We start from the raw sequence: 27,074 nt of genomic DNA on the forward strand, positions 1-27,074 counted from the left end.
CGTCCGTCTGGGCGGTTTCGTGCTTCTTCTGAGCTATGCGCCCTCATTGAAATGCATTGAGGCTTGAGGACAGTGCCAGTTGGAATTTGAAGCAAGCCAGCCCACACAATTCCTTCAGGAATTGTAACCTTTCTAGTTAGTACTTTGTAACTCCTCCTCGGGCAACTATAACAGCTTGCAAAAGCTTCCTGTAGCCAGCTAAGTCCTTTGATTCTTGCTTTTGGAGTTTCTCTCCATTCCTGCTTGCAGAACACTTCTAGCTCAGAAATATTCTTCGGCCTCCTTGCATGCACGGCATGTTTAAGATCTCTCAATAAATTTTCAATAATATTTAAGTCTGGGGACTCTGGTGGCTATTCCGAAATCTTCATCTGTCTTTCCTGGAGGTACTTCATTGTTGATTTCAAGGTATGCTTTGGATCATTGTCTTGCTGGAATACCCAACCTCTCTTCAACTTCAGTGTCTGGACTGACTTGGTCTGGGCCTTAGTAATTATATTTTTTAAAAGTAACAAAGAATAATCCAAAAGGGTTCCCAAACTTTTGCACAGGGTCCTTTTCCTTTTTTATCATTTAAAAACAGTAAACAATTAAAATAAAAATCTATCTTGTTTTAAAATTTACAGAAAGGTCTAATGTGTAATGTACCATTTTACAGGTTTGCTTTCGATCAGTTGGAGATTAATTAGAACAGACATTTAAAACAGAGGTGCCCAAATTTTTGCATCCCACTGTACATTCCTGGACTCTATGCTGGTCACGGTGTTCCATTCAACCGGTGCCATACGGTGCACGAGCCTACACCGGTGTAGTTATCTCCACACCGCCAATAACAGTATTTTGTAATTACAATTTAAAAATAAAACTGCTTTTGCAGAGCTTCAGTGTTGACGTTATTAAGTAAGCACATTATATCACATTCACACAATACTTAATGCCATCAGATTAAATCAGTTCACCTCAATTAGGCCATTAAATGTGCAATAAAATAACTTATTTGCATCGCAAAATTGTGTGCATTTTATGAACATTATTTTAAAGTACGGATACATCCCCTTTTCGTTCTCCGCATTCACTCAGTGAATATTCATGACAAAGATCTGCAGTGCGCAGATTTTGTCATTTAAAAGATCTTGAAGCTTTTGCTGAAAGCTACTGCAGTAGCGAGTGGTGTGTATATTTTTTTCTGTTAAGTGTACTTTTATTAAAACAGATTTTTATACATTTGTTTAATCTCCTGAACATGATGTTTACCTGCCAATGGATTATTCGGATAGTTGGTACACTTATTAATAAAGGGAAATTAATGGACATGTTGAGACCAATGATCAGTTTGAAGGTAATTTTTATACTGGTAATACTGGTATCAACAGTATTTTCAAAGGAAGTAATATTGGTGTCAAAATGGTAACTGTGACAAGCCTACCTACATCTTAAAATCTGTGTATAGTCCACTCGTAGTATAACTGAGTTGCAAATAAATTAGTTGATTAACAATAAGTGCATTATCGAATGAAGAAGAAAAAAAATCAACTACCTTGATCATGGGTGTCAAAACATGTAACTGAAAATGTAAGCATGAGCATATCTGAGGTGACAGCAAATTTGTAGATTATAGTGACATGAAATTATTTGTAAAACAGTTACTTTAAAACAAGGAACTGAACATGTCAGCTTCAGCATATGAATGAGTGCTTAACCGTTATTTTATGAACAAAAATGTATGCAAAATCTGTATTAAAATTAGTTTATCTAGATAGATAGGGGCGACATAGCTCAGGAGGTAAGAGCGGTTATCTGGCAGTCGGAGGGTTGCCGGTTCGATCCCCCACCCTGGGCGTGTCAAAGTGTCCCTGAGCAAGACACCTAACCTCTAATTGCTCCCAACGAGCTGAGTGGTACCTTGCATGGGGCAGCCTTTCACCGTTGGTGTGTGTGTGTGTGTGTGAATGGGCGAATGAGAGGCATCAATTGTAAAGTGCTTTGGATAAAAGCGCTAAATAAATGTAGTCCATTTACCGTATCATCAGTTGGAGTGTTTAAAAACAGCATTAACCTATTCCTACTATGCATTCTCACTGTGTTTTCAATTCACAGTCCAGAATTGGGTATCAAAATGGGCGGATGAGTCTCATACTTTGTAGTTTGCTTTTCGGCAATCTTCATATCCAGGGTCCAGCAGCACTTTGGTTTCTTGCAGGTATGATTACACAAAGGTTTACAATAAGCACGCACAGTGTAATGAATTTCACAATTAGACTCTTTTTTTCAGCACATCCCTATTTATTTATGACTGTAAATTATGCACGAATGTATAATGTATACTTGATTCAGAGTGAAACTGTTAAAATGGAACAAATGAATGTTGAATTTTTTCCCCTTCCAGGGTTTTTTTTGCAAACTACAGAGGGGAAAAAGTTCCAAAAAAAAATAAAATAAAAAGTCCTCAAATAGTAATGCTTGCGTATTAATGCAGGATTAGTTCTAATTTCCCCTTGGTTGAAACAGGTATCTGGAATGATTTCCTGCTACATTATCACAATATCAAGGCATTTAATATCCGCACACACCTCACCAACAAAAAAGCAAAATGTACAATTCAAGGTGCTTGTTAAAAAAAGCTGTATAATACAGTAAGAAAACGTTGCTTTAAATCTAGTCTATTACATTGCACTGCTAGACTTGATACCCACTTGCTCTGTGTCTCTTTGTTTTCCTGCACGCAGTTTCAAGCATGCTACCTCACCACATTTTACAGGTGTGGCTTTTCCCTTTGCCTCTGTACAAACTGGCTCACTTGTGGCAGACCACCACTCTGTAAAAAACTGAAACGTAGGCTCTCAAATATCATCACTTCTTACTGCAACTAGTTTGAGAGACTCACAAGCACTGCACACCATCAGATACAGAACGTTACAGAAGTGGTACTGGGCAGGTTAGTACATGTCAGCAGTTTGGCTGTAATGGTAGAGGTAAATGGGTGACATTTGGCTGGAAGTTCCAGCTGTGGTTCCTGATGTTCCTTTCTCACTTGGAGTTCTGCTCCGCCAGTCTTGTCCTTGTCTTCATTTGAAAAACCTCAAGAAAATAAAAGCACAGCTTGAAAAACGCAGAATAAAACTGCTTTCCTGGGATTTATGGTTGTCAGATCCATCCTAATGCTGTTGAAGTCGGCAAGGGCATTTCCAACGCAGGGAGTCTCATTTGCCAAGAAGCAAATGACGGCAGGAGTGTATGACTGCTTACGTAACAGTTCAGCAAAGGAAAAGAACAGGCAGTTCGTTTTCCCGTTCAATACAAAAGGTAGATCAAGCATCAATAAAACAGGAATGTATGAAATGGCTATAATACACTGAGGGAGATTGATGTGCTTTCCAGTGTGGTACACTGCCAAAACCAGTACACCCGCCATGTTGGTTCTCTTGGCACCCACTCCCCGGTCCGCTTGCCGCTGGGTTTAAAGTTTGTTTTCCTGTCTGTGTCCCTGAACAATCGCGCAAGTTACAGTGATACAAATGTAACGGGATTGGCCATACATCATGATGACAGTAACCATGGTGATTAACATGCAAACAAAAGGCCTGCTTCAGTTGCTCAGTTGCAGGTCCGAATGCAGATTTCCAATGAATGACATTTCGGACATTTCGAATGCAAAGCGGCAGCCACAGACTTCACTGCTGAATGATCTTGCCCTCAAACTGTGAGTCCCTTTTGCCCTGACCAATGAGCTGGCCAGCTTCTTCTAGTGTACAGGCAACACCAAAAATGCTCTAGCTAATACAAAGAATAGAGGACTCTGCCCTAATGATATTGCACTATTTTTCAGAAGGAAAGCAGAACTGAAGACATTCTTGAGTTTGCCTTTGCTCTCGCCTCATGCAGTACAAAGGCACCAGTCAAATCAGTGACAAAATCTGAATTGAGAATTAAATACGTTTGACTTACTCAATAAAATAAGATGTCCAATGTGTCCGTTGCAAGATACACTATACTACCGTGGTTTTAATACTCTATGCCCGCATTCCAGCAGAGTGCTGAAGATACTTTTATTTGTAAATAAATACTTTTTCAGCGCTAAAATGATTCTAGTGAGAAATTTCCCCAGAGGAAATCACAGCAATGACAACTACCCGATGGCACAGACATACTTGGTCCAAACACTGCAATTAAATCATCTTAAACAATACGGGTGGGGAACACAGGATTAACACTTAATGCATCAGCACCTCATATATGCGTACTTAACACGGGACATTCATTCCCTTTGTTCTCATCTCTCATCTCTGCTTATAGTTAAGAAACAGCTCCAAAATAAAATAAAAATGAGCATCATTTTGCACATGTATACCATGCACGCAGCTGAGAGGTTTGTTTTTCTTTCCTTGAGTAGATTTTGATCCCAATGGTTTCAAGGCGGATCCAGGAATGGCACTCACAGGAGTGTGTTTTTTATCATATGACCCCCCCCCCAAAAAAAGAAAGGAAACATTTTTTGCAAAGCTTAAGTCACTAGCTCAACAGATTAAAAATTGCAGCACAGTAAGTGAGATTTTGGCAGAAGTGGCCAGCAAGAAATGTAGCAATTACTAAAGTAAAGTAACATAAACCCCAGTGGAGAGCAGTAACACAGAAATGAGGTGAAAACAGAGACATTCTTTACAACACGCTGGCAATTCCAGAGTCAAGGTGCAGTAGAACAGACATGCTTTTCTTAGCACTAATCCACTGGTGAAGCAGGGCACTGTAACTCAGTTAGCCTTACATAACCTTTCCCCATTTGCTTTGGTTACCACCTTATTAAAATCTCTAATGGCTTTTACAACATTCCACCAGGGTAGAATACAGGCAATGAAAACTGCAAGCCGACCGCACTTCAGAGGCTGAAGAGAAACATCCGCTTTGGACCGTTAAACAGACTTGCTACACAACAGCTACGTAATTAAGCAAACAAAATCCGAAACGACTTAATGACCTTTCAGTGAGAATGTGAGCATTCCAAAATCACGCTGCACGTAAGTCCTGAGAAAACACCAGTACTGTATTGCGCTGCTACCATAGTAACACCAGGAATGAGAAATAAAGGGTCCAATCAGCACAGGTCTGTGACCTCAGACAATCAAGGATGAATAAATGCAAAAAAAAAAAGACAAAAGTACTGAATGCACATGCTTCTGACGACAAACCGTTGGAGTCAATGGGGACTTAAAAATAGACGACTGAGCAGTCAGTTAAATACACAGAAGAATAAGACTAAAGTCAAGGCAGCTATACCTTTCTGGTACAAGCCACTCAAACCCCTGCCTGAGCCACAGAGAACCATCATATATCCGAAGTGGATTAACTGGTTGGGTGTTTACATCTTTTCCAGTTTTTTTTGTTTGTTGAATTCCTATTTAATTAGCACACAAACCACCTGAAGCAGTCTACACGTTATTTCAGGAGCTTGGAGAAAGCAAGGAATCCGTCCCCTCTTCAAGCTAATCCTGTTACTCATAACATGGGTAGGATGTGGCATTTGGATGAATGGCAAACACGTTCTCCATTCATCTCAGATATAAAACTCATATGCTACTGCTCTTCAAACTAACATCAGTGTTGATCTTTAACTAATAATCCACAAGTGACATAGTAATTGAACTGAGTTGAATGCTTGGACGTCATCACACCCTGTTTGTCAGTTGGTAGTAGAAAATCCCCCCCCCCCCCCCAAAAAGTTCCAACTGCCTATTTTGTGGCCTGTACAATATATACATTTGAAATCAAAGCTTCAAATGCCTCTCTCCTTAAGATTCCCCACTGCCCCATCAATTACAGAGCACTGTCCAGCACTCCCAAAACCCCAAATTTCTCTCACTTTCACCCACTGTATTTTAAATATATATATTAAGAATATATACAAACCAAGCCCACCTCATAGGGTATACTGTGCTGCATCTCATCTGTACAAACAGGTTCACTGACAATGGAGGCAGGCAGAAAACAGGGGCACTTGTTTACTTTTATGAGATCAAAAAAAATTCAATTCGGATAATTTACAACACACTGGAGGACGAGATCCGGACAGACAAACATCGTGAATAGCCAGGTTCCTCAGTGTTGTCATTTTCAGTACCTCGGCCTTGGAGGGGGCAAGTCATCAAAATAAGCAGGCAGCCAATAGGGGCGGTATTCCCAGCTAGTACATAAAATGGAACCCCCCCCCCCCAAAAAAATGAACAAAAAAAACCCAAAAGAAACACACAAGACAATGATCTCCACATTCGGAAATTACATGGGCCTATAGAGAAATGGTATTCAACAATAGACACCTGAATGCACATAAAAGCGAACCAGTCACCTCTGGACACCCTGGGCTGGACGACGAGGGAGGAAAGGTGCCAGATGGAAATACGCTGTTCCCTTACATTAACCCCACACCCCCCAGTGCAGCTTCTTTCAGGATCCCGTCCAAACAGTCTTTCTCTTTTTTTTTTCTTGTCTTTGTTGCAATCTGCCAGCGAAAGGAATTTAAAATGGTGGCCAGGGTAAAGGCACCTCTCTCTCTTCATTTCACTTTTATGAGGGGTTAGAGGTCTTCAGTGCTTCCACCTTGGATTCCAAATCCGTTATCTGAGGGGATAAAGGCAAAAATGAGATCTTCTGGATACAATGAGATCCTTTACAACAATACAAGGCGTTTATTAAAGTACATTCCACCCAGAAAGTCAGAGGGGGTGAGTTGTGTTTAGCTTAGTTATCCATTAAGCAGAGAGCATTTGAGCTCTTAAAGAGAAGCAGGGGGAAAATTTTACTGTGCACAATCTTAAATATCTGGGATGAAAAGTATTTATTTTTCACATGATAAAACTGTTGCTGCAAGCCAGTCAGATTACCACGTCTTTAACTAAGTGGCTCCATTATGCCAGTTAGCACCATTTAAAGTAATCCATTTAAATTTTGTGGCAGACGATGGTTTTATTTGGTTTGCTGACCAAATTATTGTTACCCAGTTTACTCCCAGTCTGCTTCAATGGGTGCCTTTTAAAGAATATGCAATGTGGATTAGTTGAGCAGGGACTGGTGTGGGCAACCAATCAGCACTGAGGGAATCCACTTTAACAACAGACAGCACGGTGAGAAGTCAATGTCTCTGTGCTGAAGGACAGAGATGCTGTAACGTGAGGGCCTTAATTGGTCTCGAAACGAAAAAAAAAATTTTTTGGCTAATGACTAGGCCCACCAGATAGTCTCCCCTTGTTTTCCCGCACTGTACTCCACCAGCTAGAGGCCGTGATAGCCTCTTTGTCAAGCCCCTGCTCAATTGTCCCATTTAGACCACCATAATAATCTAAGTTAATAGAGTAATTGACACTAATTAAGCATAGGTGACTATTGACAGCAATGTTTGCAAGCGACACTCACATGTCAAATTCTGTTTGATTACTTACTACCGTACACATGCTGCAGTATTTTAAAATGTCATAGGATTGGTTAGAAGCAGTGGGGAAATTTCAAAATTAAAAATAAGAGCAGTTATACAACATTTAACTTGCACCAAAAAGTTTAGTAAAAAATGTATTTTCAACCAGTTAATCATCAAATTTAAGTAGAATCAAGTGTAATAGTCCTGGGGCCAAAACAGAAACCTGCAGCCGCACTGACTCTTTTTGGATAAGAATGGACACCCCTGTTTTATATGGATGCATTTTTCTTTTTACTGTAGTGATACTGAATCCTGGTCCTGGAAAGACACAGAGTCTGCTGGTTTTTTCTTTTTTCTTGAGATCAGAGATTGATTCAGATCCAAGAAACCAGGAGACTGGAGTTAACTGTGTAATCAACTGCTTTAACTGCTCAATCACTGTGCTATTCAAGTTCTGAGTAACAACGGAAGACAGCCGACCCTGCGGCTCTCCAGGACCAGGAGTGAGGACCATTGGCTCAAAGACATGCTTTTCACAGCTTTTAAACATTCATCCATGTTCACTTTCCTTCCTGACTCTCCCCATATTAGATTGACTAATTGTTTTGATAAATGTCTCAGTTAGAAACTCAACCATACGATTATGGGACTGTCTTTGGAGCGCCAATGGGGATCCCTGGAGGACAATCACTGAAATACAAGTTTAAATCCCTGCAGGTCACATGGTCGAGACAAACTGGTGGCCCTACTTATGACATATATAAACTGCATACCCCCCCCCCACTTCAGACAGACACCAGTACGATGAAACAACCCACAAGAACACACACCTTCAACGTGTCACGGCACACACACACTCCTTACCAACAACACCTCCCCCCCCATTCTTCACCTGCGCCTCCTCCACTACCTTATCCTGGAGCTTCTCCGTCTCCTCCTTGTGAGACGCCTCGGACTCCTCCAGGGCCCGGCGCTGAGCCGTCTCCTTCTTCAAGTACTCAATCTCTCTGAAACACCAGAGACTTCTGTGTCAAGAACCGTGGAGCCACACAGGCGGCCGTAAAGCAGAACAGAAACTGCAACGTTCTGGATTTCTCGTCTTCGTTGACTTTCAGACTGCCAATGTTAAAGTAAAATATAGGTGCTAATAAAATTTGCATATCATTCCAAAAGAGTGGCTCCTGTATCACAGATGTGATAAGAGCAATGTTTCTGTGACAGAAGACCTCAGCAGCCTTTAAAGCCATCAAAGAATAACTAACTGAACAATACTGCAGCTGCTGAAATGGTTGACATTTTTGTATGAACCTGTCAGAGTAAGTTTATTATTAGTTTTCCACAGAACCCTATTCACTAAACGTGTTATGAGAGGGAATGCTAATTCCAGGCTTCTGATCATTCTTATTAAGCACTGAATCACAACACCCCACCCCCCCCACCCCCCCCCACCCCTCAGGTTCACTCATAACTACAAGTCCCAGAACACCCTGGGCCCTTACTTCTGTTGGTACTCCTTGATGAGGCGCTTGGCCTTGCAGTACTTTCGCTCCAGGGTCTGGTACTGGGCCTGCGTCTCCTTCAGGTGCTCGTCAACGGCCTGACACAGGCTCTGCGCCTCCATCCAGTAGCCCTCCAGCTTCTCCATGCGCTCCTTGTTCTCCTGCACGCTCTGCTCCAGCTGCGCCTTCTCCATGCGCCAGCGCAGCTTGTCCTGCTCTGCATGCGCCAGCTGCACAGTGAGTAACAGCCGCCATCAGTCAGATTTAGAAATGCAACGCAGCCAGCACTGTTAGAGACTATTCCACGGTCCTCCAGTACAGGGACCTAATAATTCCCCATTTGTGTTGATTTTCAGCATAACAGACATTGAAACACACAATATGTAAGTTAAAGAACACTTGACTTAGTCATGACAGTTTTTTGTAGGGATAAAGAATAAAAATGGGAGTTCTATTTCTGTATAGAGAATGACGCATCACCGACATTTTAAAATTCATAGCACTGGAACAGACTGGTTCTTCACATTGGTGTGATGTTCATCATAATATGACATAATAGACATATTCTCTTCAGCCAATCCCCAAAGAGCTCAATTTAAACTCACAGCACCCATTGGGCCAAACGGCCAGCAGAATGCTGTTATGACGTAGCCTTCGCTGTATCAGCCCTACCTTCCGTTTCAGCTGCTGGATCTCGGCCTCGGTTACAGCATGCTTTATCTGGAGCTGGGCAGAGAACAGACGCCTCAGATACATACAATGACAACATTACCCAGTACAGTTTTCCTCTTAAAGGAGTACACATTAACCCATATAAAATATAGGATGAATGATGTGGTTAAAATTAGTGTGCTATATATGCAAAGAGAAAAGTGGGAACTAGCACAACCCTTTTGCAAGAGAATTAGGCTTTTAAGGCTTTTGTTTCTTCCTAACTCTTATATTCAATGCCCTCCAAATATATTCACATCCTTGATAAATATGAACTACAAATATTGTGAAATAAATAATACAAGTAATAATAACTCAAGATCCTTCAGTCCTTCAGTCTTGCCTTCTTCAGTTCAAACCATAGATTTTTGATCAGATTCTGGAGATCGCCATGGCAAAACAGTCATTCTGTGGTCAGGTCTGCATTTCTTGTTTTTTTCTGAGGTACTATGCCTGGCATCAAGCTTGAGCCTCCTGGGAGTGGGAACCAGGTTTCTGGCCAAAATGTTTGGCTATTTGCTGGATTTCATTATTCTGTTGAGCTTAACAAGAGCTCCAGGACCAGTAGATGCAAAACAACCCCATAATATTAAAAAGATCCACCACCATATATTTTCTGTTTGTGGGTATGATGTTCTTCACAACACAAGCGTTGTAAATCTTATTGTAAATAAGGACTTCTTATTCATCCTTCCAATAGTAAATAGTCCGTTAATGGACAGTATGAGCAGCTACTATGGATGGCCATTGCTCTGTAGGTATTGCCATGGTAACCCCATGCACATCCCATAGGACCAGAGTGACTGCTGGATATTCACATTCCTACTGAATGTTTAAGAAAGTGGCAGCCTTAAAATACTCCCTCCCCCCACCCCTTCCCTTACCTCCTTGAACTTGTGGGCCAGCTTCTCAGGGTCCATTTCAATGGGGGACAACATGTCCTCGTTCTCGGCCAGATCGAAGACCTCGATGGCATTGGGGAACATGGGGCTCATCTCCTCCTCTTCATCAGTGGCAAACTCACCGGTCTGATGGGCACAAACGGAGCACGGGCAGGGTGACAGAGAGTCGCCAAAAACGTGTCGACTTACTTGATGCCATCAATCAACTAAGGGCTTAGACCTTGTTTTGACCTGAGATATGTGTATATCCATCTACCATGGCTGTGTGTGTGTGTGTGTGTGTTTCCTGCCATAGTGACATTCTGTTTGTGCCATTGGTCCATTTAGCAAGCAACAATTGTGCGTGATCGTTCTACAAAGGTAGAATAACAGCATACCAGGTAATGTAATGCTAGTAGCCCTTCAGGTTACATTCACAGCCGTGCATAGATACAGTCACCATCTACACACACACCGCAGACCAACAGCTGCCAGATTCCAAGCGAGCTGACCGGGAGAAAACATACTGCCAGCCGCCGAGCTGCTAAGTGAACCGAGCCCAGTTTGTGAAGAATGGGTCAGAGCCGGTCAGAGCCAACTGTCACATTCCCTCAGGCCTAATGAGCTGCCAGTACTATTGAGATTCCCATCCGTCTGGCCGAACTGTCAGAGATCAATAACTGCTCACCCCATTACGCAGTGGGACCACAGAGCCAGTTGCAGAGGGGTTTGATCACCGGGTGCCTTCCAGAAGATGTACCACTTTTTTTATTACCCGCGGCATTACGTGCTGCCTTCCCAGAATTCACTTTGTCTCAAATCCCATAAGTGTTCACACAACCCTGGGGTTGCTATGTTACTCTGTCATCTTTTGTCATCTTCTTGCATTGTAGTAGCGCGGCCTCTAGATGGTGCAATCTGTCAGTGAAAAGCCAAGTAAAAACTTCCCTCAAATGGAAAGCACACTCCAGGGCAAAACAGAACACCACACTGTGGGTCTGCCACCATTTTGTACTTACACAACGTTATATTTAACATCGTACTGACAGACATATTGTATTGACTGTGTGGCGGAGTTTGGGTATGACTCAAAGTTTAAATTTGCACAACTTATATTGGGAGGCATAAAATGTTCAACATGTGAAGGCTCCATTTGTCATCTCCACAGGTAATCCCTTATCACAAAGCCATGTTAAAAAGCCATTAACTGGAAACAGAAGAAAAATCAATGCTTCTGCCTTCTTTCAGTAACTGAGTCATTGCATGTTACCCCCTCCTTTTCCAATGGATCAGAGGCCTTCTGTTCTCAAAGGGGCTTGTGCTTCCTGACATAAACAGAGCCTGGTCTGAGTACCTGCCTCCACCACTACACACACACACACACACACACGCACATGCACACACAAACACACACACACACACACACACACGCACACGCAAACACACACACACACACACACACACACACAAGCACATGCACGCACATGCACACACAAACACACACACACACACAAAAACACACACTCACACACACACACACATGCACACGCAAACACCACACACACACATGCACAACCGCAACACACACAGGACATGCAGCACATGCACACACAAACAACACTCACACACACACCACACGCACATCACACACAAACACACACACACAAACACACGCACACGCAAACACACACACACACACACACACACAAGCACATGCACCACATCACACACACACACACACACACACACACACACACACACACACACACACACACACACAAAAACACACGCACACACACACACACACACACACACATGCACACGCAAACACGCACACACACACACATGCACACACAGAACGATTAATAGACATTCACTTCTCATTGCCATGTAGGTAAAGACGGGCCTCAGTAAGCCTAGTTTGGCAGGAAATGAGGGGGGGCAGGAAGGATCTCCGAGTATAATAATGAACTGTGTGTCACTGACACGCAGCAACACCCCCACATCAGCCCTCCTCACATCCTGCTGTCATCTCTCAGCTTCACCCCACACCTGCTAGCACAAAAATCAGAGCAACACCAATCACCGATAACCACGCAAACAAAAAACCCTTGTTCCGTTTTTAAAAATTCAAGCTTAAAGGAAATGGGCTTTCCGTCTGCTCAGTCTGGTTCGATAAAGTGCAGGGATCTCAAACTCAAATACTGGAAGGCCGCAGTGTCCGCTGGCTTCGGGTGTGTTTTAGCACTCGATGGTAGAGTCCACACAAGAGTCTTCCAAATACTGGCTGTTTTTGAAATCAGAAACCTGCAAATACATGGAAATGCTGCCCCCTGCAGGATGGGAGTTTGAGAGCTCTAGTGAAGTGATTAAATTCAACGAGACTGATGCCAGGATCGAGGGATTTGATGCAGAGTCAAGCATTTAACAGAACAAAGAACGGCGCTAATTAAAGAGGAATTTCCCCTCGCTGTCTGTCCCCGACTGTTCAGCCGGGTCCTGACTGTGACATCTGCCCGTGGCGTGGTGTCTGAGGTGACGAGGGAGCGGAATCTGCTGAAAGAGCGGTCGTCGCTGCGTGGAAGCCAGATTTACGGTCAGGACGACCACATGCTCGAGCAGCCGCCGGTCAGACTGCGAGTGGGCGCTGTGACGAACCATCAGCGTTTGAGTGACATGCGTTCTGGGCTCGGGAAGTAGAGAAAGCTACTTCTGCTTCCATAATGAGACAGAGACCATAAAGTACAGAGACTGAGAAGCAGCCTCCCCACAAAGCATACAATTATGAGATCAACTCCCTGAAAAACTCACCTCAGTACTAGTAGTGTCGTTTCGTATTTATGATTAAACAGACCGGTTTTTTAAATGTTGTGTGGGTAAAACGTTGCTAGCATAGTATTCTCAATTCTGGATTCATTTACAAAATGCAACTGCTCCTGTGTGCTTTCATGGTATTGAATCGTTTCCCTGTAAATTAAAGGATTCCTTTCTAGCATATCTGTAAAGAAGCTGTTTTGGAAGAATGACAGTCTCCTTAAAGCTAGTATATCACGTGCTCACTTCTACCCTCTACCTTTCCACAGCGAGGTGCCTCCAAAATAAGAATGGTATCAGGAAGGCACAGGAACATAGTAAGAAGAGTAGGCCAGAACCAAGAGCTGAACTGACTCCCAAAAAGCAAACAAGACGGCACACCTCTTGACAGCATGGGCACCTACTGAAAGCATCGGAATCTACGAACGAGCAACGCCACACCTACTGATGAGCATCGCACCTACGACAAGCACGCACCTACGAAGGAGAACGCCAACTCTGACGTAGCATCGCCACACCTACGAAGAGCTCGCACACTACTGAACGAGCATGCAACTCTGAGGGCTCGCAACCTACCGAACGAGCAACGCACACTACTGAACACAACGCCACACTACTGAACGAGCACGCACACTACTGAACGAGCAACGCCACACCTACTGAAACAACGCACACTACTGAGAGCTGGCACACCTACTGAACGAGCATCGGCACACCTACTGAACAAGCAACGGCACACCTACTGAACGAGCAACGCCACACCTACTGAACGAGCATCGGCACACCTACTGAACGAGCAACGCCACACCTACTGAACGAGCAACGGCACACCTACTGAACAAGCAACGCCACACCTACTGAACGAGCAACGGCACACCTACTGAACGAGCAACGGCACACCTACCTCGTCCTCGTCCTCAACGTACTGGGCGTAGCGCTGCTCCATCATCTCCCGCTGCCAGCGCTCCTGCTCCAGGGTCTGCTGGATCAGCTGGGCCACTTCACTCTGCTCGCCAGGCTTCTCCCGTCCAATCATAAACCTGCAGGTAGAAGAACGCCAATCAATCACGTGGTGGGCAGAGGCTTTCAGAACTCAGAATTTGGGAGTAGGGATTCCTGAGAATAGTGCTTAAGTTACAAACGTATGTTAACTGTTCATGTAGAAACATATTCACAGAACAAAAAACCCCATAACAAACCCGAGGGGATAGTGGCTGCTAGTTCTCCAAATCATGCACTAGTTCTGTTCTTCTGAATACTGATGAATCATAGATGTTTCTTTTAGAATGAGAAGAAATCTGCAGGAGTTTTACAGGTGTCAAGCACCCAGACATACTCTCCAAATATTATGTGGACAGCGAACATAGTCCACTTGTGCGGTGGTCATAACACCTACATAACATAACATAACGACGAGAACAGGCCATTCAGACCAACAGCGCCCGCCATTTTCCAAACTAAATTGCACCTAGTGCTCTGATTATCCCCAGACTACATAGCATCTAACACTGTATCAAGCCTGGTCTTGAAAATCTGAAAATTTGAAAGATACTGCCTCTATTATGTGACCTGGCAGGCTATTGCACACATTGACTACTCTCTGTCTGAAAAAATTCTTCCTAATGTCTGTATGGAATTTACCTTTTGCTAATTTCCATTTATGTCCCCTTGTTCTACTAACACAACTCAACTTGAAGAATCACTTGTAGTTCACTTTGTTAATTCCCTTGAATAAAAAAAAGAATTTAAAAGCCTCAATCAAATCACCCCTAAGTCTCCTCTTAGTAAGCTGTAAAAGCATCTTAATTTCCTTTCCTCATAGCTTTTAGCTTTCATACCGGGAATCAGTTTGGTTGGCCTTCTTTGAACCTTTTCCAGAGCCTCTATATCTCTCTTGTATTACGGTCCCCAGAACTGCACACAATACTCCCAAGTGTGGTCTAACAAATGTATTGTATAAGATAAGTATAAATTCCTTAGATTTATGCTCAATACCTTTGCCTATATATTTCAGAATACTGTTAGCCATTTTTACTGCTACAGCACAGTTCCTAGAACTTGAAAGGCTCTGATCAACCATTAACCTCAAGTCTTTTTCAAATTGAGCACATTCCAAAGTTGTTCCTCCCATAAAGTAAACCTGCTGAATGTATTTATTCCCCAACTTTACATTGAATTTCATTTGCTAGGTTTCCACCCACTTCTGGATTTTGTTTACATCTTCTTGGATTACTTTAGTACATTCCAAACTATTAGCTGGGCCTCCCAGTTTGGCAAAGTTGACTAATGTACTTTCTATGTACTTGTCAAGGTCATTGATATAAATAAGGAAGAGCAGTGCTCCCAGCACTGATTCTCGTGGGACTCCACTTCCCAATGTTCCCTGCTCAGATAATATCCCTCCTACTACTCTTTGTGTTCCACCCTGTAGCCAGTTCCAAATACACTCTGAAATACCTTCTGTGATTCCTCATGTCTTCATTTTTCCAATAAGTCTCTCATGTGGAGCCTTATTAAATGCATTTTGGAAATCAAAGTATATAATATCAAAAGCCTTGTTATTGTCAAAACACATGGTAGCTTGGTCACGTCAATCTTGCAGGACTGCAGGAACTGTGTCTGTCACAAGATGAAATGTGGCAGCTCTCTGCACCCACACAATAACGCACTTATCACCGACTCTCCTTCCCTTCTAGGGGTCAGTTTGGAGGGAGAGGGGCACCGGTGCAATGCCCTAGTGCCCCTCTTTCAGCACACTACGACAGACGACAGTGGGGGGCGGGTAGGGGTACGTGACTCACCCTGGGTGCGAGGGAACAAATTAGCGGGAGGAAGTGCCGCGGCGCTGCTTTTGAATGGAGCGGCACTGAAAAAAACGGCTAATTATTCCATATAAAAACAACACCATCCACAGAGCTGCGGAGAACGCCGAATTCGTGCCGCGGGTTCAGAGAACGATCGTCTAAATCAGGAGCCGTTAGTGCCGTGTACGTAAACAGAGGTTATGCCACCTCACTTCTTATGACAGGCAGGAACTTGTACTTGAATGAGAAACAGAGACACCTGCAGACTTTTCCATAAAAAACATGGCGTTTTAAGTAAGGCAGACTCTGTGAAAAAGAAACCGTGTATAAGTTTCGAGCTTGAGGCATTTGCCGGAATGTCGCTAAGGCAGTCATTTTTTCCTCAACACAAAATTTCACGTATGGTCCTCCATTATTCTATATGGAAAGCGATTAGAACGTAATAGTTATTTTTATTTTAATGCCAATTCCCTAGCTTCCCAAAACATGCTGACTCTTTCTAGGGGACATATTCATAATTTCACTGAATGATCACTATTATTTTACAAAATCTGATTACATAACAAGTGTGTTTTTAATTATGTGCATTGGATGTGCATGGCCATGCTGTGTACTAGTAGTGTGCACTGGTAAAGGGGAGAAATTCACCCTCAGAACAGCTGGTACGATCAGCTGTATTTACAGTGATATACTGTACGCGCACCTCCCCATCTCGTCCAATCACTGACGCCGCTTTATTAATAGACATGGCTTCCCCCTGTCCTGCAATGTCAGAGTTCATCTATTATACAGGAGCGACCCTGGTATCCCTGGGGACCCGGGGGAGGGGCGGGCTGGGGGTTCTGCGATTAGAGACACGTCCAATAACACTTACAATCACGCCAATACCGCTGACCGTCAGGCACTTAATAATGAATGAGCGCAGGATGACAGAGGAGGGCCGCCAGGGGTGGGGGTGGGGTGGGGGGGGGGGTCGACTCCGGGACCCGTTTGACGGCCGTTTCCACGGCGATTTGACTGGATTAATCATTTTTAAAGCTTTCTTCCTGGCTCCTCGTTCACGTAAAGGATGAACTTTTCGCGCTCTGTGGTTCCCAAGTTTTCATTTAAAGGGACTGCTGGCGCAATGCAGGGCCCACACCCAAACCTTCAACGCTCTTAGCAGAGGAGATGTTCAGCAAGAAGCAGGCAAAACTCAGTGAACATTTTTGGGGCTATTGGCCTCCATTTCCCATAATTCACTAGTTTGCCAAGCCCTGTAAATGTCATCATCGTGAAGTGCTTTTCTAAACAGGTGACTTTGCGTCCATTTCAATTTTTTCAACTGAAGGCCCTGGGTGATCTTTTACCAAATGCTAAAGATGCTAAATGCCTACATCACATGCAGTCATTTAGCAGAAGCTCTTATCTAATGTGAAATCACTGTACAGAGGTACAACGTGCTCACTGTAGTGGCTGAGGGCCTTATGACACTGTGCGTGGTAAGTGTGGCCTCACCGAACATTTCCTGTGGTGTTCCTCAGGACCGACGCGGCAAAGGTTTGGGTCACCCCAACCAAACTGGTGCCGTCCACCTCCACGATCAGGTCATTCACTTGAATCCTGGGAGAAGACAAGGTGAAGAAGCTCACTCTCTCTGCTTTGCAATTTTTGTCACTCATTCACTCACTTGCTCACTTACTCACTCTCAAATGTTCTTACTCACTTGCTCACATACTCATTCACTCAACTCAGTCAACAGGAAAAGTGCTACAGCAGGATTATAGTAAAACCCCAACGTATTGGCCTAACGCAGCGCGCATTCTGAAGATTGGCCTCTGGGCAAAAGATTACCTAAGGGTGAGCTGCGCCGCATGGTGCTACAGATGGTGTCTGAGGCCTTGAACACTTTCCCCTTTCACTCCGAACGCTAGCACTGCTCTTGCATGCCGCAGCAGAGCTGCGCAGGAACCGCGCTGCGCTGCTTTCACAGCCCGCGGCAGGGAGACTTAGCGGCGCGTGCTAGCGCCACCGGGTGTAGCGTGACTGTTTCAGCAGCAGCAGCCTCAGTCTGACAGGCAAACCCAGGCAGCTGGGCTCCACGCATGACTGCAGGGTGACTCAGGGGGAAAGCCTGGTAATGGCTCCAATTATAGCTACTCTATTCCAGGTTACTTGGTCAGTCAGATACTACTGTATGACCCCTGTCCTCATAACGAGAGCTAGAGAGAGGGCTGATACTAGGGATGGGCAAAACATGGAAAATTGCCAAATGGTTGCACGGTGCCAAAAATGTGTTTAAATGTTTTAAAAGCTACTAGGTCGGGGGGATTTTGTTTTTCTAAATTTGCAAAAATCCAGTTTAAACTGACGCGATACCCAAACTACAGACAGGATGTGCTTTTAACGTTAAAAATCACAGAGCGGACTTCAGAAACAAAAATAATGTGGCCTATATAATCGTGCAAATCATGGAAAAGCACCTTATGATGGGTAGTACAGAGTGAAAAACTCAAAATGCATTGACAGGATACAACAGTAACAAGGTGTTGGGTTTAGTGAATCTTTAAAAAAGATAAATACTCAACAAAATAAAGTACAGGCAAAATGTCAAGAAAGCTTTCCTTCAATAAGAACAGTAACACTGCTAGTCAGATTTTCTGGCCTAAATTTGTTGCACCTTTTCACAGAGAAAGCTCTCATTGATGCGCATAATTTAGAGATTTTCATACCCCTAGCAGATGCTATAGGAAAGGCCACACTGAGATACACAGACTGCTGAACAGACTGAAAGGCGCAGTGTCCGCCCCTGTAAACTAAACCGACACCCCAACATCACAGGGTACTGACCCTTCGACATCAATCTCAAAAAAGTGTTCTTTTTAAATGCAAACTGTAGATTCTCTCTTTAATGAGCAATGGCATGATGTTTCTGGGAAGATCAAAAACTGAAAGACCCCCCCCCCCCCTCCCCCCCCTTTCAGTACCTGTTATCTCTGTGTGCTGCCCCTCCCTCGGTGACCGTCTTCACGAAGATGCCCAGCTTCTCCAGGCCCATGTCCGCCCCCGCGCCCATCCCGATGATGCTGATCCCCAGGCCGTCTCCGTCTGAGCGAAGGCAAAACGGAACACAAGCTCGGTATACGAACGCGTGCATCTCTGGCCGACGTTAAACGCGTCCGGCCGGTTGGACGCGGACGCGCAGAGCGGCGCGGTCGGGGCATTTCGGCCTCCCGAGAAGGCCGCACCTTTCTCCAGCTCCACGGGGAAAAGGTCCAGCCGCTCCACCCTCTTCTCCAGCTCGTACTCGGCCGAGGCCGCCATGGGGTCCACGTCGTCATTGCGCCGGTCGTAGTCCTCGTTGGAGTAGGTCGTGAAGACCTGGGAGAAAGGCAGGAGGGTTACAGTGGATGAGGCGGGCAGCCGACCGCCATTTTGTTTCACAGCCTCACGTTCACAATCAGTTCCTGCATTGTGAAAGGGCTGCGTAAGAGTACAATTCATCTACGCTAATAGCAGAAATTAAACTGTAATAAGCTCCTGACAAGAAAAACTTCACAGCTAAGGATTGCAAGTCTTGGGTTCATAAAATTTGGTGATTCATATCTAGTGTTAACATAAAATGTGAAGCGTGATATTCTTCACATTCTGATATTTATTAACGTGACAAAACAGGAAGTAAATTAAAAAAGATATTATCTATTCATGGATAACCCCCTCCATCAATGATGATTTCTATGTCAATAAGGTAGCAAACAGTAACAGTATGTTCCACATAATATTGAATATTACGTTGTAGCCAATCAATCACATGCAAGGCTAAGCATTTGGGCACTGCCAGATTCCAAAACGGCTGCAATGGTCATAAAGCATATAGCTTTTTCCAACCCATCATAAATCCTGGATCTAATGTGAGCTCCTCGATCTCAATATAGACCACGATATAGGCATCTCAATTAGGAGTCTAACTGTATAGGCTGGCCAAAATTATTTACAGTAGCCATACCGATCAGCGTAACTCCACCCCCCTGAGAGAGATAATGTGAAAGTAATGGGTGCTGGCGACTTCCATCTTAGTGGTCAAAACATTCCCTCACTGCTCTCACACATACTTTTCTGAAATGATCTAAGGACATTCCCCTTTTCCTAATTTCCTAAATATAAAATGCCATCGCTTTGCAGAAGCCATTTTGAAAAATGCCCCCTTCTGTCCCCAAAGTGCAGCATAATGTTTACCTCAGCAATGGGTATTTTGAGACAAGGGAGACATTATGAGTTGTTATGCTGGGCAGAGATGAGTCAGGTTATTTTGGGTTCAAAATAAAACAGGACAATGCTAGGTGTAACACAAGTAGGTTGTGGTAATTGTCTCTTAATTGGAGACAGACTGAGGATGATGGAGATGAATATAGACATTTAACTACAGACTATAAACACACTTAAGTGTTTGTGTGTGTGTGTGTGTGCATGTGTTTATATGGGGGGCACATTTGGAAACAACAAAGCTATTCTGGACTTTCAGGCAACAATGTAACTGTGATAAACGTGCCGCAAATTTGCCAGAAAAAAATATCTCGTTTTAAATAAAGCATTTATTTTTTCACTCTATTCTGGAAGGCAATATCCTTGCCCCAGGTTTTAACTGCAACAAAACCATAAATTCAGAGTGGAGCCAATCGAGCAATTTCACCTTTAACAATTGAGCTTACAATCTCACCATATGGAATTACATGCTTGACAAAGACCAATCACAATCAAAGATTAGGATACCTCATTTTTTCAGTCTTTAGGGCAAACACAATTTCGTGGTTAATAAAATAATCTGCATGATACCTGCCTACAAGAACTATGGATGGGATTCCTCCATCATTATGTATTTACTTTCTGTGTAATCTCACAGAACCAGTACAAATGCTACCGTTGAACCATCATCAGTTCAACAACTGGGAGTTAAGTACAGCAACCTCCGCAACTGCTTTGATATTGTCACTGCAATACACTCGGATGACTTCACAGTGGTGTAAAGGATCCGGGATAGTGCGTCAGGCAACACTGTACACTCGTGACGCTATTGATAACGGAGAACAGGTGTTAATTACAAACTGAATAAATGAAACAGGAGGATAAAAGGGATGTTTACCACCCTTTCTGACCCATTGCCTTCTATCTTCCACTCCTCTCCTTTCATCTCTCTCAGTTTGTATCTCCCTCCTCCCTGCCAAGTAGCATCAATTTTTCACCAATGAGACCTTCCTGGTCTGTTCCACGGAACCTCATAATTATCCATTTCCCCTCCCATTCCCTCTTCTCTCTCCTACTCCCCCGTCCCCCTCTTCTCTTTCTCTCTCTTTCGCTCCCTTTCTCTCTTTTCCTTCCCATTGAACCCTCTCTTGTATTCTTCCTTTCTTCATCTTTCTGTTGCTCTCTTCTTTTTCTCAGCTTGTAAACAACGAGCAGCAGTTCTTTGCTTGTTTGCTTGAATGCTATCTTCTGGTCACGTGGCTCCGTCTCCATAGCAACTGCCCAGCGAAGCAGTTGTGCATTTTGACATGGGATTGTTCCTCGTTGCTGCAGTTAGAGGGCAGACATTTCAGTCATGCAGTATTCTCACTGTTCTACAGAACAGGCCCCCTACCAATAGCCACTTGAAAACCAGTATTAATACACAGATCACCAGTGCTGTGCAATTGCTTATTGGGCTGATAACAATGGATGCATTTACAAAAAAACAATATATAATATACGCAGTAGTACACAGAAATAAGTATCTTCTTGTACAAACGGGTCAAGTAATAAGAAGGAACTATGAGAAGTAAAAAAAAATGACATGCCCACAAAAACTTTACATCTCCAGATGTGTTATGCTCCCCACATAATTTCACAAACCCTCCTAAAATACAACAAAAAATGGCAATGTCCATGAAGCATTTTGTTCAGGAATCATTGGCACAAATGGCCTTGCCACAATTTCCTGCTCACAATTCACTCTGGTCTAGAAGTTGTGGCGAGAAGTTTCTGTTGTGTAGGTTTCCGGGATGATCTGGGAGGAAAGGAGGCCGGTGCCACTGGTCACCACGGTTTCTTTACACTGTCCGAACACCCAGAATCTACATTGACTGAAGCACTGCCATTCAAAAACACGTTCGCCTTAATATCCGACTTCTGACCTGCACATCATGGTTTTCATCCATGTACCTACTAACAAACTCAATTTAAGAAACATTCATGTAACGGTTATGTATTTGGTTATGTTATTGTATTTAAAATAACCAATGTTTAACCTTCACTGAAAAAAACTGCAGCTCCTCAAGTAATGTTACAAATAATGACTACATTTTAAATGAACCAACAAACTGTCTGTTTGGTCCCCACATATCAGCGACTCTGATCTCTAATCCAATGGCCCAAGACACTAAGAACAGGTTAACCCACCTCCATACCAGATTTCTCTTTACAGTGTCTCAAGAGTCTGTAAATGTGGTGTGACAATCCTACATTGGGCATGGAGAGTTGCTTCCGTTTTATTTTCTTAATGCTATAGAAAATTCTGGCAGTACTGCAACCAGAGCTCACAAGTCAGATTCAAAGGCACACATCCAGAGATATTGTAAAGAGGGCATTTGGCAGCAGACTGAATTACAAATGCTGTCAGATATACACTACAGTAGCGCTAGCCCCCTTTGAAACCCGCAACCCCCACCACCCATGGATACAGAATTCAGTTGAAACTGCCCAAAACCAGTCACAGTCAGCACTTTGCAGTAAAAGAGTGGCTGTGGCAATGTGGCAGTGATTAGACCAGCCAGCCAATGACGGTACGACCCAATGTGGTATGACCCAAAGACTGGCCCCAGGAGCACTACCAAATCAAAAGGTAATAGAACAGGAAGGGCAGATGAGGTAGAAAACAGTGCTCAATGTGTAATAAAACTGGCAGATAACACTGGCATGTCTACACTTTGCACTACTAAACCTTCACTCTTCTGGCATTGAAACACACTTTGTGTATATGTGCACACGTCTGCATGTGTGTGTGTGTGTGTGTTTTGGTTAAGGCAGCATACAACTTGATCCAAACATACTGCCATATGGACCTCTCGCCAAACCAAAAGGTCAGGTCAGAATAAGGCATTAAAGCACAGATCACAGCAGTAATCCTGAGGTGGAAGCCGCTGATTGGCCCAGGGATCAAAGCATGCCTCTTCAGTTTATTTTCACAAGTTATTGCAATAGTGCTGGCCCTGTGATTCATTGGTTGAAATGACAGGGAAGCAGAAAAGCGATCTTGTTGGGAGGAGAATCTCCACTGGTTCCACTCTTATTAAGATTTTTATACATGTCAGCCAAGTGCAGTAATTGTCTGACTTAAGGACAGATTGTAGAGGAAGCAGAAATCGAGGCTGAGGTATTCTGTCGTGGCACACTTCATCATGAGAAGGGCACTCTACATGTGGTCTAATATTCATAAACTACACGTAACGCTATCAACCAAATCAGAATGTGGTAGTACTTACATGTACACAATATGACCAAAAGTATCTGGACACTCCTTGGTCTGGAGCTGTTTTTCATGGTTTGTGCTCGGTGCCTTAGTTCCAGTGAAGGCAAATCTTAATGCTACAGCATACAATCACATTCCAAACAATTTTGTGCTTACCCAACAGTTTGTAGAAGACCCCTTCCTGTTTCAGAATGACAATGCCTCCGGGTACAGAACAAGGTTCATATAGAAACTGGCCTGCACAGAGCCCAGACTTCAACGCCATTCAACACATTACATTACATTACAGGCATTTAGCAGACGCTCTTATCCAGGGCGACTTACACAACTTTTTTACATAGCATTTTACATTGTATCCATTTACAGCTGGATATATACTGAAGCAATTTCGGTTAAGTACCTTGCTCAAGGGTACAATGGCAGTGTCCTACCCGGGAATCGAACCTGCGACCTTTCGGTTACAAGTCTAGTTCCTTACCCACTGTGCTACACTCCGTCCACACCTTTGGGATGAATCGGAAAGCCAACTGCAAGCCAGGCCTAAGCGCTCAATGAGTGCCCGACCTCACTAATGCTCTTCTGGCTGAATGGAAGCAAATCCATGCAGCAATCTAGTATAAAGCCTTCCCAAAAGAGTAGAGGTTGTTATAGCAGCAAAGGGTGGACCAACTCCATATTAATGCCCATAATTTTGGATGAGATGTTGAATGTCAGGTGTCCACATACTTTTGGCCATGTAGTGTATCTGTGCATACTCAAAACCAAGGAAAAACTCAGCAAACATAAAAAAAATATGTTTATAATATAAGAATTTTAACTGATACATTTTTAAAAATGTAATTTAAAAATAACAACTGCTGTCAACTGTTATACACTGCCCATGGATACATCATAACTCTCAAGTGTTACAGCTTGGGGGAATTGGACAGTGGCTAATCTATGCAGATGGAGACGGAGATGCAGGGGGGCTTCAGCAGTCACTCAGAGTAAGGGAGACAGATTGAGGACACGGGGGTCACAGAGGGGCCAGCAGTCATAGATCACTCCTTCCCTCCCTATTGAATGGGCTGCTTCTTCATGGCATGATCAGTGATCACAGCTAAAACCCTAAGCTGGTATTAGCCGGGCATTATTATCATTAGCAGGAGGTAGAGCGCAGGCCAGTTGGAGAAGGACAAACCATCACCTGTGTTAAACTCTAATTTAGCCTGTCAATCTAAACCCTTCATATCATCTCAAACATTATTGGCACACGGTCATTGACCATCAGAATATTTACGTGGGAAGACATTTTTGATTGACATTAAATGATAAGAAAATCTAAATTCCAACCTCCTCCACAACTAAAGAATCCTCAATGTTGTACATAAAGGAGAAAGAACATATCTTCTTTTACTGTATTATATCTAAAGCCTCGGTTTTCAACAGGGGGTTTGCAAACTAGAGGGGGTCCTTGAAGGTACTGCAGGGGGTCCCTAGCCAGATTTGATATGCAGTTACTATGTATAGATGTGGGGAAATATTTCAAAATATAAAACCTTCTTTTAAATATAACCCTTTTTATGATGGGGGCTCCCCTGGATGCCTTTGAGCCTGGGTGGGGATCCCGGAATCAGAAAAGGTTGAAATGCCCTCATCTAAAGCTAGGGGCACACAGACTTCCCGGGAAAGTATAAAAAGCCATCGACAAACCACTCTTGAGTAGAAACGATGGGCTAAGCAACACATTCTGCACAGGCAATGCCGCAATCTCTAAGCCACAGTGCCCAACCCTGTTCCTGGAGATCTACCATCCTGTAGGCTTCAATCAACCCTAACTTGGCATACTAATGATTAGCAGCTCAACGAGATCTCTACAGGACCCTGGTCTACATGAACAGCCTGTCTTTTGGGAGGGGAAAACGCTACCCTGACCTAAACTGGGACAACCCAACTGATACAGCCGGTCATGGTAACCCCCGCATTCGGCACCCCCCCCCCCCCCACCACCTCCAGCCTCCATATTTCAGCGAGAGAGACGGACACGGAGCCAAATGTGGTGTGTCGCAGCACGTGGGTCTGTTGATTTGGGGACAAACACTGGGATTAAGGGATGTTGCTCTGCTTGTGAGCAGTAGTAGGTCACAGGACAGCGACAGAAGGCTTGAGATCCCCACCCCCCTGTCGCCCAACCTTGCTCCCGGACCAGGTAGTCCCACAAATCCTCCCGCCTGCACCACAATCAGAGTTTTCTGCGTTTTCATGGAAACGGTATGGTTTTCATAGGCTGCCTGCCGTATGGCAGTGATGGACTCTGAGGAATGCGGCTCCACGTACAGAAAAGCAAACGGACAGCCCTGCCTTTCATACGTAACCGATCGCTGCCTGGCTCTGGCCGGCTAGCGACGGGGGGGCACCCTGCAGCCGGTGCGGTGTGGCCAGGCCAGCTTCACACCCACAGCAGCCGCCGCCTTCTCAGCCCCCTCCTGTTTCTAGCGAATGCAGGCCGGCATTGGGAAGGGATGCGTTGCATGAGGAGGGCGATGAGGGCAAGGGATAATAAGAACGGCACGAGGTGGAGTGCTTCCTGTTTCCGAGGCCGCCGCTTAGAATTCCCGCCGGAAGCCCGCGAAGCGGCTGCTCCCTTCGGCGCGTTCGGGTCTGACCACTGGGCAGAGTGGCACCACCGGTCACCCCGCTTATTTCCCCCAGTTTATGATGATGTTGTTATAGCTGTCTAACACTCGTACGAGAGCAGAAAACAACATGGACGCACACAATGCTCCCTTTACCAGTCCTGGCCCGGTTACTATAGAAACCACACATATTTTTTTAAAAAGGCAGGCAAAGGTCAGGCGCAAATGGGGATTGTGACGTAGACCTTTCTTTGTTCCTGTCCAGAGTCAGGATTCACGACCATTATCTCTCTGTGATCTTGACAACAATTAACACACCTGCCTGGAGGTCTACAGTTCTAGTAAACACCAGTCGACTCATATGTATCAACTGAACCAGGGATCCATTTATAATTTACAGTAACTACCAGGATCCTTGCACCTTGAAACTAGAGAACGAACACCCCCTGTGCGACAGAACTTAGCGTAAAAAACCAAAGTATCACAGCCAAAGCAGGGGGAGATACAATTACTCCCCTCAAAAAGTGGGTTTAGAGCAATGTTTCTGCTAGGAAACTAGCTGCAGTTTCAGCTGGGGGGGACACAGGGGACAGGCCTGACACCTGGCCCTGCCCTCCTCACATCTTCCACAACATCTAGCTAACCTGATTCAAGCGGTCCGGTAGCTCTGCAGCAGTGTTCCAGCAGGCCCACTCACAGAGCAGCACTTAGTGCTTAAGACCGTATCCTGCGTTGCGCTGGGCCTTCAGACACGCCGCAGTGCTTCCACAGCACGGAGCTACACCAGGGCTTAAAATGGGCTCACGCGTTGCGCAGGGGCGTCGCAGTGGGGAACTGCACGACCAGCGGACACTTGGCAGGGCGGGGA

At 44.2% G+C, this 27,074-nt stretch overlaps 1 protein-coding gene across 8 annotated transcripts in view; it reads right to left on the reverse strand.

Annotated features, from left to right (window-relative positions):
• Nucleotides 1–2,262: 2,262 nt before the first annotated feature.
• The window catches only part of LOC135247822 (neurabin-2-like), a 48,629-nt gene continuing 23,817 nt past the window's right edge, over nucleotides 2,263–27,074 (reverse strand). For 7 of the 8 annotated variants that reach the window (XM_064321714.1, XM_064321710.1, XM_064321709.1 and 4 more), the window contains exons 3-11: nucleotides 19,339–19,471; nucleotides 19,078–19,198; nucleotides 17,609–17,713; nucleotides 14,212–14,347; nucleotides 10,497–10,640; nucleotides 9,574–9,627; nucleotides 8,902–9,131; nucleotides 8,295–8,409; nucleotides 2,263–6,609 (exon numbers count right to left, since the gene is read on the reverse strand). In XM_064321714.1, coding sequence (XP_064177784.1) covers nucleotides 6,556–6,609; nucleotides 8,295–8,409; nucleotides 8,902–9,131; nucleotides 9,574–9,627; nucleotides 10,497–10,640; nucleotides 14,212–14,347; nucleotides 17,609–17,713; nucleotides 19,078–19,198; nucleotides 19,339–19,471 — 1,092 coding nt within the window. In that variant the 3' untranslated portion in view covers nucleotides 2,263–6,555. The remainder of the gene's footprint in view (nucleotides 6,610–8,294; nucleotides 8,410–8,901; nucleotides 9,132–9,573; nucleotides 9,628–10,496; nucleotides 10,641–14,211; nucleotides 14,348–17,608; nucleotides 17,714–19,077; nucleotides 19,199–19,338; nucleotides 19,472–27,074) is intronic. The other variant, XM_064321716.1, reaches the window with a different exon arrangement.

Source organism: Anguilla rostrata, chromosome 2, assembly GCF_018555375.3.
Source record: "Anguilla rostrata isolate EN2019 chromosome 2, ASM1855537v3, whole genome shotgun sequence".
In the NCBI taxonomy this organism is placed as follows: Eukaryota; Metazoa; Chordata; class Actinopteri; order Anguilliformes; family Anguillidae; genus Anguilla; species Anguilla rostrata.